At 47.5% G+C, this 20,705-nt stretch overlaps 1 protein-coding gene across 1 annotated transcript; it reads left to right on the plus strand.

Annotated features, from left to right (window-relative positions):
- The first annotated feature begins 62 nt into the window (after nucleotides 1–62).
- Epcam (epithelial cell adhesion molecule) lies at nucleotides 63–15,817 on the plus strand. The gene is made up of 9 exons (XM_052184810.1): nucleotides 63–279; nucleotides 3,730–3,837; nucleotides 4,082–4,322; nucleotides 5,477–5,542; nucleotides 6,187–6,250; nucleotides 7,460–7,561; nucleotides 9,935–10,138; nucleotides 14,549–14,593; nucleotides 15,332–15,817. The coding sequence occupies exons 1-9, from the start codon at nucleotides 204–206 to the stop codon at nucleotides 15,371–15,373; spliced, it is 948 nt and encodes a 315-aa protein (XP_052040770.1). The 5' UTR covers nucleotides 63–203; the 3' UTR covers nucleotides 15,374–15,817.
- The last annotated feature ends 4,888 nt before the right edge of the window (nucleotides 15,818–20,705 follow it).

The raw sequence follows: 20,705 nt of genomic DNA on the forward strand, positions 1-20,705 counted from the left end.
GGGGCGGCGTGGGGCGGGTGACTCACCGCGGGCGGGCGAGCGGAGGGGCGTGGCCGGGGCGTGGCCGAGGCGGCAGGTCCGCAGGTCCGCTCCCGCCTCGCCGCGCACAGAGCGCTCAGTCCTCCGGCCGCCGCGCGACGCCACGGTCACTGGAGCTGCCCCGCGCCGCACCTCTGCGAGTCCCCCGCCGCTCCGCGCGCAGCATGGCGCCCCCCCAGGCCCTCGCGTTCGGGCTCCTGCTCGCGGTGGTCACGGCGACGCTGGCCGCCGCTCAGAAAGGTGAGGCGTGGACCTGGGACGGAGGTGTGGGGTCGTGTTCGGCCGGGGATGGGGAGCGGACGGCGGGGCTGCACTTTGGCCCCGAAACCGACGGTGCGGGCGGGACGCGCGCTCAGAGGTAGCGGGGTGGGGGGGCGTGGGGCCAGGGTGGCCGAGCGGCCACCGCCCGGGGTCTGGAGACTCCAACTTGGGGTTCCGAGTCCCAAAGCGCGGGCCTTCGCTGCTGCGACCTGCCAGTCAGCCCTCCCTCCCTCCCTCCGTCCCTCCCTCCGTCCCTCCCTCCGTACCTGCCCGGGTCCCCGGATGTGGGCCCCGGGAGGGGACAGGTAGCTCCCCCGAGGCCGCTATGCACCTGCGCGGCGTCGGAGGCCAACCTGCTGGGACTTAGTGGCCGGAGGTGTGTTTTCCCTTTTCTAAGAATCATGACTAATGCAGTGTTTATTGTAGGGAGGACGGAGACAAAGATAAACTGGAAGGACCTTTCTAAAAATCGCATAATCTTTCCACTCTAAAAATTCCCTGATTAAAAATTGTCCATATTTGTGTTTCAGAATACAGGTAGATTTATATATCTTTCTAACATTTCATGAAGGAAGTTTTCTATTTCTTTTAGGCTTTTATTTTTAAAACTGTGTTTGCATGGAGTAGGACAGTTTGTGGTCGTCAGTTCTGGGGACCACACTCATGGGCCTTTGTCCCCAGAGCCCCCGGGTTGTCCTCGGTTCCTTTACGAGATGCGAGGACATGAAGGACATGAAGCCCGAGCTTCGTTGTTCTTACTATAGAGTTTTGTTCCAACTTTTGATTTATTTCTAAGATGGTGTCTGGAAGTGGAGAATTGAATAAAACAGTCTGGGTAGAATTTCTTTTCCTTTTGTTTCTTTCTCAATTTTTAAGTTAACTATAATTTTGTTTTGTTTTCTGGGAAGGATTTCATTTCTACTAGGAGGTGTGGCCTGTATTAATTACACTTTCATCCGGTTTAATCAAGTTATAGTTTTCTGATCTCTTGGGCTAAATTGTAAATCGAGGGCTGGGATATGGGGTGCTTGCTAGCAAACCCTGGGCTTGGTTTCCTAGCACCCCATTAACAAGGGACCTGGAACCCCAGACCTTGGGAGTGGAACCTGGAGGGTGAGCAGCTCAAGGTCATTTTGAATTGGTGTAGAGTGGAGGCCAGCCTGGGCTAAGGGATCCTGCTTAATGAAACAAAGCTTGACTAGATACCTCCTGGGCCCCAAGTAGGCATTCCTTAGGAGAACTTGGCAAAGAAGGAACACGAGGGGAGGATCCATACAGTGCAGAATTGGAGTTGTTGGCTTGGAGGAAGAGATAAAATTACTACTAGACAAGTGTGTAATCGTAGGTAAAGAGGGAGAACCTGGAAAATGAGGGAGCAGCCAGGTGTGGGAGCTTCCGTCTGGAAGCTGGGCCCCAGCCCTTGAGAAGCTGAGGTATCAGGGCTATAGTGAGCCTGGGCTGTAAAATCCAGAAACATCCAGAAAGGGAAGGACGGATGGAAGGGTGGGGAGGGACTCAAAGAAGAAGGAAGGGGAAAAGTTTTTTTTTTTTTTTAATGACAGGACCTTTACTGGCTCAGTGGGTAAAGTTACTCCTGAGTTAAAATCCCAAGGCCCACAGGCAGAAGGGGAGGATGGACTTCCACGCTGGCCTCTGACTAACACATTTGAACTGTGGCATGTGTGTATGCATATGTGTCTATACACAAAATCTATAGCTAAATGCACAGAGCAAACGAATGAACGTTAGCTTTAAAAAGGAAAGCCCGTAGTGCGGCAGCAAGGCTGATAAGATCTTTAGAGGGCGGGTTTGTTTCTGGCTGGGCTGGTGGTGCGAGCCTTCAGTCCTAGCACTCTGGTTGAAGAAGGCCTAGTGTACCCAGAGCCAGACCAGCCGCGGCTACATATTATGTACATAACTACATGTCTGTGATTCCAGCCCTTAGTATTGTGAGCTTAAGGCTAACCTGCATTCTATAGCAAGACCCTGCTTTAAAAAAAATAATTAAAAATTAAAACCAAAGCTAGCAACAAAAGTGTCCATGGGTAGTAATCAAGACCTCTAAGCCCAGCACTGAGGAGACCAAGGGCAGAGAGTCTCTAGTGAGGGAGCAGTGAACCGGCTCAGTGACTGCAGGCACTTGTGGGTCACTAGACACAGTGAGCAGCGTTTGATCCCAGCACCCAGGATGAGAGGAGCTCTACAGGTCTATCCTCTGACCTCTGACCCCAGAGTGCCCTGTTCCAGTTAGTGAATAAATGTAATACACTTAAAAAGAAAGCGAATGCCGGGCGGTGGTGGCGCACGCCTGTAATCCCAGCACTTGGGAGGCAGAGGCAGGCGGATTTCTGAGATCAAGCAGCCTGGTCTACAGAGTGAGTTCCAGGACAGCCAGGGCTACACAGAGAGACCCTGTCTTGAAAACCCAAAACAACAAAGAAAAGAAAAGAAAACCCCAAAGTTGTCTTCCCTTGGGGCCACTCCCACCCTGCAGAGTTCTTGGCCACATTTCCTTAACAAGTGTTGATTCCCTCTGCTTAGAACAAAGTTCTGCCCTGAAAAATGAACAACATACAGACAGTGGAAGTGGGAACTCACAAAGATTAGACTGTATGAGCTTACGAAGTAGCCGGTGTGAGACGTTTTTTGTCTTAATTTTTAAATTATTTATTTTGATTATTTAAGAGACAGGGTCTGTCTACACAGTCTTGGCTTTCCTGGAACTTACTGTGTAGACCAGGCTGGCTTTGAACTCACAGAGATCCACCAGCCTGTATCTTTGTAGTTAGAACTGGGATTAAAGGCGTGCACTATTATACCCTGGTTTATTTATTTTATTTTATTTTATTTTATTTTTGGTTTTTTGGATTTGGTTTTTTTCAAGACAGGGTTTCTCTGTATAGCCCTGGCTGTCCTGGAACTCATTCTGTGGACCAGGCTGGCCTTGAACTCAGAAATCCGCCTGCCTCTGCTTCCCAGAGTGCTGGGATCACAGGCATGCGTCACCACCGCCCGGCTATTTTTTTTTTAATAAGATATTTATTATAACTACACTGTAGCTGTCCTCAGACACTCCTGAAGAGGGCATTAGATCTCATTACAGATGGTTGTGAGCCACCATGTGGTTGCTGGGATTTGAACTCAGGACCTTCAGAGGAGCAGTCAGTGCTCTTAACCATCTCTCCAGCCCCCTATTTATTTATCTGTTGAGGGATAACATTTGTATGACATGGCACATGGATGGAGGGTAACTTTTTTTTTTTTTTTGGTGTTTTCAAGACAGGGATCTCTGTGCCCTGGCTTCCCAAGTGCTAGGACTAAAGGCATGCACCACCAGCATGTCTGCCTCAGGACGTCTTAAGGGCATGATTGACAGATTGAGTTGACAGTTGGAGCTACATCTTAAACTAATTTTTTACAATTTTCTAGACTGTGTCTGTGAAAACTACAAGCTGGCAACAAGCTGTTCTCAGAATGCGAATGGGGAATGCCAGTGTACTTCCTACGGGACACAAAACACCATCATTTGCTCCAAACGTGAGTAAAGGTTCTTACTGCCTGGACGTTTAATCTTGATAATACTTTTCAAATCAAGGCTCCCCGAGTGGAGTTTTATTGGCTCTAATCTGTTATTTTGTGGAAATTATCTTCAGTAAGTAATTAAGTGCGGGGAAATGGAAGGGAGCGTGAATAATCTTTGGCCTGGGCGGCAGCAGGTTAAACGTTCTGCCCTGGGCACGGGAGGGTTGGTTGCCATTTGGCGATTCTGTCCTCTTTTCAGTGGCATCCAAGTGTTTGGCGATGAAGGCGGAAATGACTCACAGCAAGTCTGGGCGGAGGATGAAGCCGGAGGGCGCCGTCCAGAACAACGACGGGCTGTACGACCCCGAGTGTGACGAGCGGGGCCTCTTCAAAGCCAAGCAGTGCAATGGCACCGCCACCTGCTGGTGCGTGAACACCGCTGGCGTCCGACGAACCGACAAGGACACGGAGATCACGTGCCCCGAGAGAGTGAGGACCTAGTGAGTGAGCCCCCTCATGCGCTTGCTTGACTTTAGCGTTGAATACGCAAGATTTTGTGTTTCGGAATGCAAAAACCAGGAAAAGCTGGGCATGGGAGTTCAGGGCCAGCCTCGTCTACACAGTGAGTTCCAGACCAGCCTGGGCTACTTGAGATCCCCTTTGGAGTGACAAGTGTCCATCCTGTCTCTGTGCCTTATAGAATGGCAGTCACCAGTCTTGAGTTGGCCTTTATCAGCCCTAATCCAGTTACATTTGTTTTCTTGGCTCTGATCCAACTCTGTTGTTTGGTGGAAATTGTCTGACTCCTGAAGCTTTTTATCTTCAGCAAGTAATTAAGTGTGGGGAATGGAAGGAGGCCTGGAATGATCTTTGGCCTCAGCTTGTGACATTTCCAGAATTGGCTTATGAATTTCCTGTGTAGACAGGTTGGGTATTAGGTTTTATGGAAACAGTAGTGGGCGCGACATCATTCCCTTTCTTGTCACTGAACCTCTGGTCCCCATGTCTCCATAATCAGGAACACTGGATTAGTGTAAGTGTGCATGGGTGACTCAGACTGTATGTGCTCGCTGACTGGGTTCTAAAGCTGAGCTATTTGTGCTGGAGACAAGGGGGGGGCTCTACAGAGCGCTGCACAGACGGTGAGGAGAACAGACGTGAGTCCTGTCAAGCAGAAGCCACTGCTGGAAAGGATGAAACTGGGAAGGGGCAGGCCAAGGCTGGGCGTTGCCGGCTCTGACTCTGGTCAGCTGTTGCTCTCTGTTCTCGTTCCCCACCCCAGATCTTTCTGACATGGTTTTCTGCTGGAATCCTGGCTCGCCTTCTCCTGCCTCTGCCTCTGCCTCTGCCTCTGCCTCTGCCTCTGCCTCTGCCTCTGCCTCCACCTCCGCAGTGCGACGCCGGGCCCTCTGGAGCAGGGCTCAGCACAGCCAGCCCGGCCCTGACTCCAGGTGGCCTTGTGCAGTGGCAGTAGCGCAGTCAGTGTCAGAAAGGGCGTTTCCTTCTGGGTGCGGTCTCTGCATGATATGGGAGGCACGTTTACCTGGACCCTAGTTCAGTTAGCTCTAATCCCTCCTTGTTCAGAATTAGAATAGTGGCCTCTTTGGAAAACAGGATAAGAGTTATACACCATTGACACCATCTTGTCTTACAGCTGGATCATCATTGAACTAAAACACAAAGAAAGAGAAAGCCCTTACGACTTGCAGAGTTTGCAGACGTAAGTGTGATTACAGTACACTCTGTATTTATGCACCTTGACAGGAAAACTGCCAAAGTGATCGTGTGACTGTCCCAGACTCAGACACATCACGGTGGGCTTCGTCCCTTGAAAGCTATGTCTGCCAGGTTTCTCTATTGTGAAGTTACCATTTTCCCTTTTGGAATTTATAAATATTGTGTAAATGTTCTGCTTCCAATCAGACTGACACTCAACAGTCTAGGATCAATGGCGGATGCTGGCTTGAACCACTTACTGTGATTTTAAATTACATTAATTAAATTTGTGTGTGTGTGTGTGTGTGTGTGTGTGTGTGTATTAAAATTATATAGTCTAGCCATCACTGCACACCAAGTCCCAAGTCAGCTAGGGCTAGCTACATAGCCCCTTTCTTAAAAAAATGTGTGTGTGTGTGTGTGTGTGTGTGTGTGTGTGTGTGTATTAAAATTATATAGTCTAGCCATCACTGCACACCAAGTCCCAAGTCAGCTAGGGCTAGCTACATAGCCCCTTTCTTAAAAAAATGTGTGTGTGTGTGTATTACAACAACTATAGCAACTAGGTCATAAGCTGCTATTTGCTTAAAAGGTAAAGATTCTATTAAGCTACAATTTAAAAAAACAAAACTTGTAAATTATTTGCAGTGCACTTCAGGAGGCATTCACATCTCGTTATAAGCTGAATGAGAAATTTATCAAAGGCATTATGGTAAGTTTTGGGGGGGTTCTTTTTTTGTTGTAAATGAGCTAGTTTTAGCAGCAAGTTGGTAGGGAAGTATGGTTTGAGTATAAATGACAGCCACTGTTGATCTCTCCCAGCCCCAGACAGGGTTTCTCTGTGTAACCCTGGCTGTCCTGGAACTCACTCTGTAGACCAGGCTGACCTGGAACTCAGAGATCAGCCTCCCTCCGTCTCTCAAGTGCTGGGATTAAAGGTGTGTGCCACCACTGCCCAGGCGAACAGCCAGTGATTTTTAATGGTAGCTAAATGATGGGGCATGCTGCTCTTATACACTGTAGGGATCTGTGGCTGCCTTCAGCACGTCCTGCCTTAGCAACCTGCCACAGGCTGTCCTTACCCAGGGTCTTGGTTTCCTTTCCTGTTGCTGTGATAAGGTACCCTGAAGAAAGCAAGTTAGGGGAGAGAGGGTTTACTGATGGCACTTTCAGGATTATTTTACTTGTCTGAGTGTTACACCCACGTGTGTATCTGAGCACCATATTTTTGCCTGGTGATCCAGGAGTTCAGAGAAGGGCCTTCGACCCTAGTGTTGGTGTTACAGATGGTTAGCGGCTGGGAACTGAACTCCTGTCCTCTTCAAGAGCAACAAGTGCAAAAACTGCTCAGCTAAGTCTTTAGCCCCCACAGGGTTTATAATTTTAGCTTACAGTTCCAGATGAGAGCGTCATTGTGCAGCAGGAACTTACTGTGTGGCGGCTATTAAGCATCTAGCAATATCCGCAGTCAAGAACGGAGAGCATGAATACACGCATGCCTTGTCCAGCTTTCTGTCTTTTTAGTCCAGGCCCCAGCCTAGGAAGTGATGCAGGCCATAATCTTCTTACCTCAATTAACATAATAGAGATAACCCTCACAGACTTGCCCACTGGTCAACTCAATACAGACAGTCCCTCATCCAGACTCAAACGATTCTAGATTTTGGTTGATGATTAAAACTAACCATCATACCTAGTTAGTCCTTTCCGTAACTCTTTAAAAAACCTGTTTGTATGGCTAGTTCATTTTCTTAGATAAAGTCCTCTCAAAGATTTTTCAATTACTAATGATAAATTATTAATTAATGGATACATCCTGGTGGGTGTAGATTACAGAAAATAAAATTCTATATTCAGACTGTTGAATAAACTTTTCATATATTTTAATTATATTAATTTGTATTCTCACTTTTTCCCCCAGTATGAGAATAATGTTATCACTATCGATCTGATGCAAAACTCTTCTCAGAAAACTCAAGATGATGTGGACATAGCTGATGTGGCTTACTATTTTGAAAAAGATGTAAGTATAAACTGTGTAATTTTTAAAGCTTAATGCTTTTTTTATTGTTTGTTTTTTGAGACAGGATCTCAATATATATGTCCCCGTCTGTCCTGGCACTCAAGATACATACATACATACACACACACGCATATATATATATATATATATATATATATATATATATATATATATGTGCGTGTGTGTGTGCGTGTGTGTGTATATATATATATATATATATATGTATATATATATGTATGTATACATGCATGCATACATATCCCCGGCTGACCCTGCAGTCACACAGACCTGCCTGCCTCTGCCTCCCGAGTGCTGGGGTCAAAGGCATGTGCAGCCATGTGCAGGGCTTGTTCCTTTTTGAGACAGGTTCTTGTAGGCTGGCCTTAGACTCCTGATCCTCCTGCCTCCATTTGCCCAGTGCTGGGCCCTTTCTACAAAGAGAGAAGTAGTTTGGGAAAGGACATGCTATGGAATTACCCTTCCAAAGATGAGCTTTACGAGGAGGGAGGGCCATGCAGTCACAGGGCTGTGGCAGGGCCCTGGGCAGGAGAGCTTTATCAGAACTCACTCTGCAGGGCAGGAAGATGGCTTAGCAGAGGAAAGAGCAGGTCCTGTTCTTTCAGAGGACCTGTGTTTCATCCCCAGCAAGCACAGCAGGCAGCTGTCAACGGAAGTTAAAGGGTGGAGGTGGCACTGCCACGTGGGAGGCAGAGGCAGAGGCAGGCACATCTGAGTTGGAGGCCATCCTGTCTACAGAGTGAGTTCCAGGATAGCCATGGCTGCACAGAAAAACCCTGTCTTGAGAAACAACAAAACAACAATTAAGGATAATAAAAATAAGTCTAAGTCAGAGAAAAATGTAAAATGAAAGAATAGTGATCTTACCGTGGCAGGAGCAGGCCGGCTAGGGCACCAGAGGGAGCCCTTCCTTTCGGAGCTCTGGGGAGCCCAGCCACAGTCAGAAGATCTTCGGGAGGGTGTCCAGGCTTCTGCATCCATGCTAGGAGCGGAGAGATGAGAAAGCATAACTCCTGTCAGCAGGCGCTATGGTAGAAAGTGCACGGTCTGCCATCTTGGGGGGGGCACTAGGGGCCTGTGATGCAATAGTCCCAAGTGCTAGACTACAAGTGTGTGTCACTATGACTAGTCTATGTCATACTGACGGCTGGACTCTGGACATGCTAGGTAAGCATTCTGCCAGATGCTAGGCCCGCTGACTTCTGTTTTAATCTTGCTGTGTTAGGAATTGAACCTAGTATGTATTCCAGTATGCTGGGAATAGTCCACTACTAAACTATGTACACCTAGCTTTCACTTCTTATACTCCTTATTTTCTCTTTGGTTATTACATTGATTATCTATCTATCTATCTATCTATCTATCTATCTATCTATCTACCTACCTATCTCCTCATCCAGTATTCTAATAATTTCTATGGATAGGAGTCGGTCTCCATTTTAAAGACTAATTATTATTCTGTCGGTGTGTGTCTGTGTGTCTATGTGCGTGTTAGTGCAGGTGCTTTGAGACCAGGGGCTGAGTGCAGCCCCAGGACCAGGATTACAGTTTGTTGTGAGCTGCCCGATGTGGGCTCTGGGAATCAAACTCAAGTCCCTTTCATCGCTGAGGCGTCAAGTCAGTCTCTGTATTGTTTTTCTTTTTTCCTGTGACAGAGTTTCTCCATGTAGCCCTGGCTGTCCTGGAACTCATTCTACAGACCAGGCTGGCGTAAAATTTATAGAGATTCACCTGCCTCTGCTTCCCGAGTGCTGAGATTAAAGGCATGCACCACCACTGCCTGGCTTCCATTTTAAAAACATGTGAGCACCAGATGTAGATATACTGTAATTCTGACACTGAAGGCTGAGGCAGGGGGACTGAGTTCAAAGACAACTTTGCATATAAGTATATGTTTGTTTATTGTTTGTTCTTTCTTTATTATACCTCTTTGTTTTGAGACAGTTCTACCTTCATCTAGGCTGGTCTAGAATCCATGTAAGGGGGGCTTCCGCCTTCTCAGATGGAAGATACGCACCTGGCTAAGCTTGTGTTTGTTACAGTGAGGTAGTCTTCTGAGGTCTCCTTCAGAATATTCTGGGCATGGAATGAAGGGATAGAAGAAAGGCGGAGACTGAACTGGCCCTGTGCTGTTAGTTTTAGTCTGGAGGGCAGGTCCATGGGCTTCATGTCTCCTTTTGGGGATGGCATTTTCCTGTAATATAGATCGTGCCTTAAAGTTCACTGGATCAGATTGTTACCATGGCAACCGTGAAGATTCTCGGCAGTTCTCTTCCAGCCTGCAGATGGTGTGTAGAGACTGGTGCCTGTGCTGACTGGCTGGACGGCTTTTAGATTGTCTGTTCTCCTTTGTAGGTGAAGGGGGAGTCCTTGTTCCAGTCTTCTAAGAACATGGACCTGAGAGTGAACGGAGAGCAGCTTGAGCTGGACGCCGGGCAGACTCTGATTTACTACGTTGATGAAAAGGCACCCGAGTTTTCCATGCAGGGCCTCACGGCTGGGATCATCGCTGTCATTGTGGTGGTGTCATTAGCAATCATCGCGGGGATCGTTGTCCTGGTAAGAACAGGCTGAGTCAGAGCTCAGGGAAAGATGTCTTCTTAGATTATCCTTAAAAAACTACCCATGTCTGGAAACTAGTGAAGTACTATATTGTATTTCTGGTTCCTCTTTACAAAATAGTCCCTTCCTAAAGCTGGAAAAGACTTATCACTCACGAGAAAACACCTCAGCTGATTAACAGAGCCCAGTTCCCTGCAAGGAAGTCAGTGCTCCCGCCAGAGCACAGCGGACTAGAACCCCCGGAGCAGTCACTGACATGCGCAGCACAGCACTTATTTGTTAGGCTTTGGTGTTGGCAGTGCTGCAAACTAAGCTCTAGCCCCCAAACAAAACAGAGCTTAAGTTAGCAAGAAAACAGTTAAAAGTATCCATGTAGCAGTGATTCTAAGCAGATGACACTGGCACTGGGTCCGGTGCAATGGTACATACTCCTAATCCCAGCACTGCAGAGGTAAAGTAATCTTAGAGATTTAAAGAAGTCTGCTTTATCCTGGGACCTGAAGGGTGATCGGTATCAGGTACTCTCACCAGTACATCAGAATTCACAATATGACAGGGTATGATGCCATACTTCTGTATTCCGATTCCTTGAGGAGCTCAGGCAGGAGGATGGAGACTTTAAGGCCAGGGTCTAGAGAGATGGCTCAGTGGTTAAGAACACGTGTTACTCTTGGACAGGTCCTGGATTCAGCTCCCAAAACCCTTAGGGAGTTGACAACCATCTGTAGCCCAGGTCTAAGGGATCTAATTTCCGAGTCCGAGGTACTAGGCATAAACATAAAATGAGTAGAAGTCTTGGGGCAGGGAGTGGATGGGAGGGAGAGGACCCTCATGGAAGCAGGGAGAGGGAGGATGTGATGGGCTTCCAGAGGGGAAACCTGGGAAGTGGAGAACATTTAACATTATATTAACATTATATTTAAGCCGGACAGTGGTGGCACAAGCCTGTAATCCCGGCACTTGGGAGGCAGAGACATGTGGATTTCTGAGTTCGAGGCCAGCCTGGTCTACAGAGTGAGTTCCAGGACAGCTAGAGCTACACAGAGAAACCCTGTCTTGAAAAAACAAAAAACAAAAAAAAAACAAACAAACAAAAAAAAAAACAACAAAACCCACCACATTTTATTTAATAAAATATCTAATAAAATAGTTAAAAACAAAAAAAGAAAAAGAAATCTTAGTTGGGAGGGGGAGCGTAAAAATAAAACAGCTAGAGTTATACAGCCAAGACGTTATCTCAGAAAGCCCAAATAAAGCTAAATTTGAAGGTGTGTGGTGACTTGGTTTTCAGTCTAGCACTGTTACCACACCTGATTACCATCCCATAAAAGCAAAGGACTGCCCATGCTATCCAGGGCTTGGGTTAGGCACTGGAGGGCACGGGCACCCAGGAGCTGGGCAGCTCACTTGTTCTCACACAGACTCTGGATGAATAACTTCATGGAATGTAAGAAGGTAATCTCAGACGTTAGCACAAGGAAGGCTGATACTCTACAGTAAAAGAAACCATGTGATGCAAGAAACTTAAAATTATAAAGGGATATATTAGTACATAAATGTAGCTGTGTTTTTGTGGTACTAGGGATTAGATATTAGGGCTCTCACATATGCTAGGCAAGTGCTTTGCCACTGAGCTACTCAAGCACCCCCAACTGCCTTACACACGTTGGTGTGACAAACACTGTAACCTAGTCAACTTATAGAAAAAGCAAGAGTTTATTGGGAACACTTGCTCATAGTTCCACAGAGTTAAAGTCAATGACCACTGTGGGGAGCATGGGGAGGGTGGGGGCGGGGAGGGGTGGGCAGGCTGGGAGGAAGGCAGGAGTGGTGGCCTAGAGCTTACTTCTGACCCATAAGCAAACCTCAAACCTAGTAACACACCCCTCCTACAAGGCCACGCCTCCTAATCCACCTACTCTGGGCCAGGCTGGCATTCAAATGTGTGAGCCTGTGAGAGCCATTATCACTGAACCGTCACACTACCCTTTTCTTATTCCGCTCAGTAGTCCCATTAGCTTCCAGTCCTACTGTCAAACCTCAGCCTCCCACGAACTGGAGTTACAGACGTAAGATACCTGGCTTTTTCTTTGTGTCTTTGTGTATGGGAATTTTTATTTTAATTTTGTTTTGTTTGTTTCCTTTTGTTTTCAGTAGTGCAAACATGGACCCCTGTCCCCACAGAGATGGCCAGGGGGTGGAGAGGGAGGGAAGGAACGAGGGGAACTTCTGAGTGTAGGAGGGTAGAAGGGGCTCCAAAGGGAGAAATACCCTTTATTTGCTTGTTTTACTTATTTTCTTGTGTGTGTGTGTGTGTGTGTGTTCGTGTGTGTGTTCACATGCGTGGGGATACTTTTGTGTACAAGTGCCCATGCATGTGTGCCAGTGCACATGGAGGCCGGGGGTAATGCGGAATCTTGCTCTCCGGCTCTCTATTGACTCCTTAAGACAGGCTCTCTCAATCAAACCCAGAGCAAATGGCGATGGTGAGGCTGGCTAGCCAGCTCGCTTTCAGGCTGGGGATCTCATCTCTGCCTTCTAAAGATGGAATTTCAGGTCTGTTTTCACACTTATCCGGTACTTTTGTGGGTTCGAGAGATCCAGACTCTAGGCCTGTTCTTGTGCAGGAACTGCTTCAGTTACTGGGCCATCTCCCTGCACCAGACCAGCTGGTGTGTGTGTCGTTGTCAAGTATGGAGGTCAGGGGTCAACACTGGGAGTCTTCCTTTGTGCCTCTCCATTTGTTTGTTTGCTTGTTTGTTTGGGTTTGTTGAGACAGGGTCTCTCTACACAGCCCTGGCTTTTTTATTTTGGAGATAAGGTTTCTCACAGAACTTGGAGCTTCACCATCTCAGTCAGACTGCTTGGCCAGCCAGCAGCTCTGGAGAGTCTGTCAGGTCTCGACTTCCCGGCACTAGGCTTGCAGACACACACGGCTACCTGTGGCTTCTTTTACAGGGACATGGGATGGACCTCAGGTTTTTGTGTTTGTCCAACAAGCACTTCACCTACTAAGCCATCTCTTCTACCTCGCGCGCGCTTGTGTGTGTGTGTGTGTGCGCGTGCGTGTGTGTGCGCGTGCGTGTGCCTGTTCCTGTCTTCCCCTGCCCATGGAGTCTACCCAGGCTGGTGTTGGACTCTAGGGTCAACAGATCATCTCACTTTGCAGGGACACTAGACATGTGCCATTGTGTCCGATTAAAATTGAGCATTTTGACATTTGGTGCTGGCCTGACCCGCAGGAGGCTGGGCTCAGCAGGCAGACCAGGTGAGCACTAGTTCCTGAGAGTTGTTCTCCTGTCTCCACACATGTGGGCTTGCGCACACCACTCCTACACCCAAAAATAAAAATAAATACAGCAAAGCTAGACACAATGCCTGAGGAGGGAGGATTGGGACATCAAGGTTCAAGGCTAGCCTAAGCTACATAGCAGAGTCCTATCTTAAAACAGCAACAACCCCTTCCCTCAATCCAAGACTGGTAAGGAGGGATAGATGGAGACTGGGAAGGAGGATAGATGGAGACTGGGGAAGGAGGATAGATGGAGACTGGGGAAGGAGGATAGATGGAGACTGGGAAGGAGGATAGATGGAGACTGGGGAAGGAGGATAGATGGAGACTGGGGAAGGAGGATAGATGGAGACTGGGGAAGGAGGATAGATGGAGACTGGGGAAGGAGGATAGATGGAGACTGGGGAAGGAGGATAGATGGAGACTGGGAAGGAGGATAGATGGAGACTGGGGAAGGAGGATAGATGGAGACTGGGGAAGGAGGGATAGATGGAGACTGGGAAGGAGGATAGATGGAGACTGGGAAAGGAGGATAGATGGAGACTGGGGAAGGAGGATAGATGGAGACTGGGAAGGAGGATAGATGGAGACTGGGGAAGGAGGATAGATGGTCTACAGGAGAGGAGCTTCAGCTGGCAGATAACACACAGAACAGATAGACGTCTGATTGTCACATAGAGACCCAGTAGAAGTAGAAACTCGGGGAAGATGCTTGACTGTGAACACTTTCAATCCCCGTGCTCAAGGAGTCAGAGGAGAGCTCGGGCCAGCCTGGTCTCCATAGTGAGTTTAGGCCAGCTGGGGCTACGTGTGCAGAGAGACCCAATCAACTAACACACAATGAAGAAGCACATTCAGGGTCACGCGTGATGTCTGAGGGTGAGCTGAGAGCGGGCTGAGTATTCATTGTTTGACGATGGTGGGGAAGTGAATGTGGGCTCTTCTGCCTGCGTTCAGTTAACAACTTTTGCTTCAGCAAGGTACCTCTGGTATTGATTGATATAGCTGTTCAGAGAATTGGTCCTCAAACTTGTATACACGTGTTTAGGTATGTTCAAAGCACATATGTTAATTTTGTCCCTTTTGAATAGTAACAGTAATGGTTTTTCTTTCAGGTTATATCTACAAGGAAGAAATCAGCAAAATACCAGAAGGCTGAGGTAAGGATAAAGGCTGTGCTGAGCGTCCTGTCCCGAGGGGAGGGTCCCTCCCTTCAAGATACTGGCAGGCAGGCACTGAAGTCCTTCACACTGTAGACTCTGAGTTCTGTGACACGCCACTTCATACTGCTTTCTGTTTCCTTGACAAGTGATGCAGAAGCCTCTGGCTTTAGATTTTGGAGTCTTGTAGAGGCATATTCCAGTGAAGCCATGTTTGAGAAACCCAGTACAACTGCTGACCTGACTTCCTGTGTCTCTACAAGTTTTTAAGAAATCATTTGAGTTGGGCATAGGATGCACACCTTTAATCCCAGTACTAGGGAGGCAAGGGCCAGCCAGGACCTCACAGAGAAATGAGAAACTCTTTATTTGAAATATATATTGAAATATTTAAGGTATTTTGAAAAACCTTTATATATATAAAGGTCCCTTTACATAGCTGTGCTTGTCCAATAACTCACTCTGTAGACCAGGCTGGCCTCGAACTTAGAGACCCGCCTGCCTCTGCCTACTGAGTGCTGAGATTTCAGGTGTTTGCCACCACATCCAGCTGAAAAAGTAACTTTAAGACCCAAAAACATTGTGTGGTAGTGGTGCTCGCCTTTAGCCCCAGCACTGTGGAGGCAGAAGCAGGGGATCGCTGAGTTCAAGGCCAGCTTGGTGTACTGAGAGAGTTCTAGGACAGCCAGGGCTGCGCAGAGAAACCCTGTTTCCTTGCATGTGCCTCTTCTGCTGCAGATAAAGGAGATGGGTGAGATACACAGAGAGCTCAATGCCTAACCTGCTGAGGGCGGAACTGAGGGAGTCACCCGACGGACGGCCAGTGGCAGAAGGACTCGGACTGCAGATGTGTGAACCTGGGAAGATGAAGACCTTTCAAGGTTACTGCTTTGTTAGTTATCGCCACACATTTGTAATAGTGAAATCTGTACTCGTAAATACAAGCAGATGGCATTGGCATTACCAGTCTTACAATTAGATGACTGTCTTACAAGTGCAGGCCCAGTGTGGGGCTCGGGACTTAGTCTGCAGAGATAGTTCATGCTTATTGTTAGAGTGTACGTCACCTCACACACACACACACACACACGCACGCACGCACGCACGCACAGGAGAATGCGATGACTAGTCTCACTGTTCTGTGATTAAGGCCGCCCTTCTATAGACCTGAGTCTTGTACATAATAAACTTTTTTTAATGAAATAAAACATTTTTAAACTGAGTTTCTAAGTTTGAATCAAACTTCCTAGTATATGCATATTTAAGATAATAGATCTTAAATAGATAATTAAATGCTCTGGCACTGCTATCTGGTACAGACTTGTAATTCTGTACTTGGAGGAGGATTAAGGTTTGCAAGGTATCTGACTGGCCTTGGGCATCCAACACCCTATCAGAAAGAAATAAAAAAACAAACTTAAAAAGCCTGGATAAGTCTTGTGTTGTGGGAGGCTAAGGTTTGATTGTGGTTTTGAAGCTAGCCCAGGCTATGTAGACACAGTTCCAGGCTACCTAGTGAGACCCTGACTGTCAGTAACATATTCTGGAGGCAGGGCAGTGTGGGGTGGTTGGGGAGAGTTGTTCAGTGGTAGTATCTGCTTAGCATGTGAGAGGCCCGGGGTTCAATTTGTACTACTAGGAAACACTATTTGTATTACAATCTTAGTTCAGACTGGAGCTTTCGTGAGTACTTTACACATCCAGGATGGGAAATGGCCCTCAATGTAGAACTTCATAGAGAACATGCTGTGAAGATTCACACACACAGTGGGCTGGTGGTGGCGGTGGCAGCAGCGGCAGCAGCAGCAGCTGACTACTGATGCCTTGTGGGCAGCTGCCCCTCCCCGCAGCTGCCCCTCCCCACTGCTGTGATGGACTTGGACCCTTCCTCCCTCTGTAAGCTGCTTTCCTCAGGAAGTTTTGTGGGAGCAATGAGGAAAGTGACTGACACTTGTTTTTGAGCTCAGGAGAACAACTGTGAGACTGCTACTGGGCATGTGAGGACTCTGAGGTATAGACAGGGCTGTGGAGCACAGCTGCAGTGGTTCACTGATGCCGCCGTGTGATACGGCTGCAGAGCTGAGTGACAGCAGCCTGTATGGAAAAGTTGGCTGACTTCTAAAGTGCTGGGAGAAAGTTATCCACAGGACGTGTCTCACCTTGAAGGATACGGTCTTCGGGTTTCTATTGCTGTGAAGAGACGCCATGACCAAGGCAACGCGAACAAAGGACAACATTTAATGGGACTGGCTTACAAGTCAACAGGTTCAGTCCGGTATCAAGGCGGGGGGGGGGGGGCATGGCAGCCATAGTCAAACCGCATGTGCCAACAGCAGCTTTCTTGAGACGAGGTCTCACTTTGATCCCAGTATTTGGGAAACAGGCAGGTGGATCTTGGAGTTTGAGGCCAGCTTATTGAGTTCCACGCCAGCCAGAGAGCTACTTTCCCCATATATCCCTTCTCAAAAATAAATAGGTAAGTAAGTAAATAAATAAATAAGTAGCATCCTATGGGGTGAAGCAGCAGGTGTGCTGGTGGCCCCAGAAGAAGCTGGAGGCTGTGAGTGCTGGAAGCCACCCAGACTGCAGCCTTGGATGGTGCAGAACTAGGCAACAAGGTCCCCTTGCTCTGCCTCTCTAGCGCCCTCTGCTGATATCACATCATATCTACATGCACGACATGGCGAATTTGGAATTGATACATTTAACACATTGAATTCTCTTCTGAAGCTTCCCCTGCTAAGGTGTGTGCCTAGGCATGTCCTGTACCTCCTCTCCAAAGCCTGTCATGGTGATACTGCTTCAGGCCCCACCTAGTATGCTGTCTGTACATTATCTTTGGTGTCTCCTGGCCATTTGTCACTTGTACCAATCCTGAAATGCTAATGTTTGTTCTTTGTTTTGTTTCTCCTGCAGTGGTCACATGCCGTCCTCCACAGACCCATTTCTTGTCTTCAGTTTTCGGATTAGATTCAGGCTGTGTGTGTGTGTGTGTGTGTGTGTGTTAGGCAGGTGCTCTACCACTGAGCTCTAGCTCTAGCCCCATTTCAACTCAACCATTTAATGACAAATGGGGCTTGGTGACAAAGACCTTTAGCATTTAGGATATAGACACAAGAAGGTCCCTGTCAAGTTACAGCCCCTCTGATATACGGCATGAACTCCAGGGCTACTTCACCTCCAACACTAAAACCCAGGAAAACAAAGATGGATTGCCTGCCTCATCAAAAATCAAGCCCCAGCCAGGCGGTGGTGGTGCATGCCTTTAATCCCAGCATTTGGGAGACAGAGGCAGGCAGATTTCTGAGTTCGAGGTCAGCCTGGTCTACAGACAGCCAGGGATACACAGAGAAACCCTGTCTGGAAAAACCACAAAAAACAAAACAAAATAACAAAGAATCAAGCCCCAAATAGTCTATGACTGAAATTATTTTCAGTCACTAGATCCAGTCTCCATCAGGAATACATGTTTCTTTAATTTCTCTTCACTGATCACTTTGCAATGTATTATTCTCTCTCTCCCAAATTCCACATTGGCACCAAAATAATGTGCCTAAAGCTTAGTGTACCGTCTTTTGGAAGTGCTGGGTACTGAAACCAGAGTTTCACAAATTATTCATTATTTAGGTGAGTAGTCTACCATTGGACTACATCCTTACCCTTGGCAGGTTTGTTTTGTTGCTGTGTGTTTTTGAGACAGGGTCTGACTATGTAACCCTGGATGGCCTAAAACTCACTCTGTGAACCAGACTGGCCTCTTACAGAGATCTGCCTGCTTCTGCCTCCTGAGCGCTGCTCACTTATTTTAGAAATTTATATCCTTGGCCCTTTTCCTTCTATTTTTGAGACAGGAGTTCTTTAAGTTGCACAGGGACATTGCAATTCTCTAGTTTTAGTTTTCAGGGGTTGCCGCCAGGCCTGATTTATTTACCCTGTCTCATGCTGTTTATCTGACCTGGTTGAATGTCGGTCATCCATATCTCTTCTTGTTTGTATTGAGATAGGGACAGAAAGTCTGTAGGCAGGAAATGGTTGAATCTAACTCAGCGCCTGCCAAAGTGACCGCCACAGACAACCTCCTGTTCTTTATAATCCCACCTGCATGTTAAGTGACATGTTCCCAGTGTAGCAGGACAGTTGAAGACAGCCATGGCTGGAGCCAGGGAGAACTGTGTGAAAAGAGGTGGCATTCAATAAAATCTATCATTTCCAGAAAATGCAGGGATTGTTTTTATTTATTTATTTATTTATTTTTCTGGAGACAGGGTTTCTCTGTGTAGCCCTGGCTGTCCTGGAACTCACTCTGTAGACCAGGTTGGCCTCGAACTCAGAAATCCACCTGCCTCTGCCTCCCAAGTGCTGGGATTAAAGGCATGCGCCACCACTGCCTGGCATCCTGTGGCTTTTTCAACCCCATATTTTACCTTAGCTCTTAGATAAAGTTCCCCGTGTAGCTCTGCGTGGACTTCAGCTTGCGACAATTCATCTGTCCTTGCTTCCGGATCACAGACTTTGCTTGTGGGTCACTTGCTATTTGTAGGTTTTAATTTTTTTTCTTTTGAGTCAGGGTCTCATGCACAGTCCAGACTTTCCTCAAACTCCCGCCTCAGCCTCTGGAGGGCGCTGCACGCTCAGCTGTCTCTCAGCCTGTACCTGTAAGCTCCCTGCCCTCAGCAGGGTTTCTGTTTTGTTTGGAGACCGGGTCTCTTGTTGCCCAGGCTGGGCACAGATTTCATATGTGGCTGAGGCTGGCCTTGAACTCCTGCTCTACCTGCCCCCACCTCCCAAGAGCTGGGCTTACTTCCTGTGTCCCCACACCCACCTGCCGTGCTGTGAATGAGCAGCAGTAGGTAAGGATAGACTGTGCGCTATTCAGCTCCCACCATCCTGTTCGTGATTCCACAACGTCATGGGGGAAACTGGTGATGGCCTACCTCAGTGCCCTCACCTTACATATCACCGGCAAGAAAGAAATGTTAAACCACCCTCTCAAAACAGACACACTGGTGTGACCCCAACACTTGAGAAGGAGGCAGCAGGTGGAGGTGAGTCCTGGCTGTCTATCTATGGAGCCTGGGCTGCTACTATTTAAGACCTGCTGCTTGTCTTTGCCAGGGTTGATAGCCAGCTCATAGTCTTTATTTTATAGCCATTAACTTCCGAAATGGTAGTAAAATGTCCCCCAAACAGTAGCCATACGTGAAGCTAAAAACCTGTCAGACAAACTAGTAAATGTTTGTTGGTCAATATTACTATGAATAAATGCATGAGCATTTACCCCAGTCCTTTTTAGGTGTGTGGTTTAAAAAAAAGGGAGGCAAGTGCCCAGACTCCTGAAACCAGAGTTGCAAAAGAGATGTGGTGGAACCTCAGAAGAAATGCAGCTGGTCACTACCCGGGGAGTGAGCAGGCTTTCCTCGAAGGGATTTGGACCAAGGATTGAAAGATGACCACATATTTCTGACAGAAAGGTCAAAAGAGAGTCATTCCAGAGCAGAAGGTCAAATATGTACAGAAGCCTCAGGTTGCACGAAAACCTAGGTTCATGGTCCCAGATCGGTGTCAGGGAAACAGGCAGGCAAGCTCAAGCTTCTGGAAACGTGTGTGTGTGTGTGTGTGTGTGTGTGTGTGTGTGTGTGTGTCAGGGCAGGGGGCAGTTCGTGGGACGTCTAGAACCCCTCTGTCGCTAAACATCATTTTCCGGTTGTCATTCAGTTACTGGACCCTACCAGGTACATCACCCAAGCTCAATACCCCCTCTCTCTCCAGAGCCTCAGGGGACTTTAGCCTATCATTTCTGACCTCTTAAGAAAAAAAGCTTCTTCATCCCACCTCTTCTCCTTTCAATACCCCTATACTAGCAGTTAAAAAGCCTAATAGTACCTATCACCTGGTTCAAGACCTCAGGCTCATTAATGCTGTAGTGGTTCCTCTCCATCCTGTCATAGCTAATCCCTACACACTCCTTTCTACTATCCCCTCAGGAACTTCTCATTTCTCAGTCCTAGATCTAAAGGACACATTTTTCTCTATCCCTCTTGATGCCCAGTCACAGAACATATTTGCCTTTACCTGGACGGATCCTGACACCCACTTTTCTACCCAACTTACC

The sequence above is a fragment of the Apodemus sylvaticus genome, chromosome 6 (assembly GCF_947179515.1).
Source record: "Apodemus sylvaticus chromosome 6, mApoSyl1.1, whole genome shotgun sequence".
In the NCBI taxonomy this organism is placed as follows: domain Eukaryota; kingdom Metazoa; phylum Chordata; class Mammalia; order Rodentia; family Muridae; genus Apodemus; species Apodemus sylvaticus.

Excerpts from the sequence above, each read along its gene's own strand:
- Epcam (XM_052184810.1), top strand. The coding sequence starts at position 204 with ATGGCGCCCCCCCAGGCCCTCGCGTTCGGGCTCCTGCTCGCGGTGGTC. Across the intron at positions 3,838-4,081 it reads CACCATCATTTGCTCCAAAC|TGGCATCCAAGTGTTTGGCG; the intron begins GTGAGTAAAGGT and ends TCCTCTTTTCAG. Across the intron at positions 10,139-14,548 it reads TCGCGGGGATCGTTGTCCTG|GTTATATCTACAAGGAAGAA; the intron begins GTAAGAACAGGC and ends TTTTTCTTTCAG.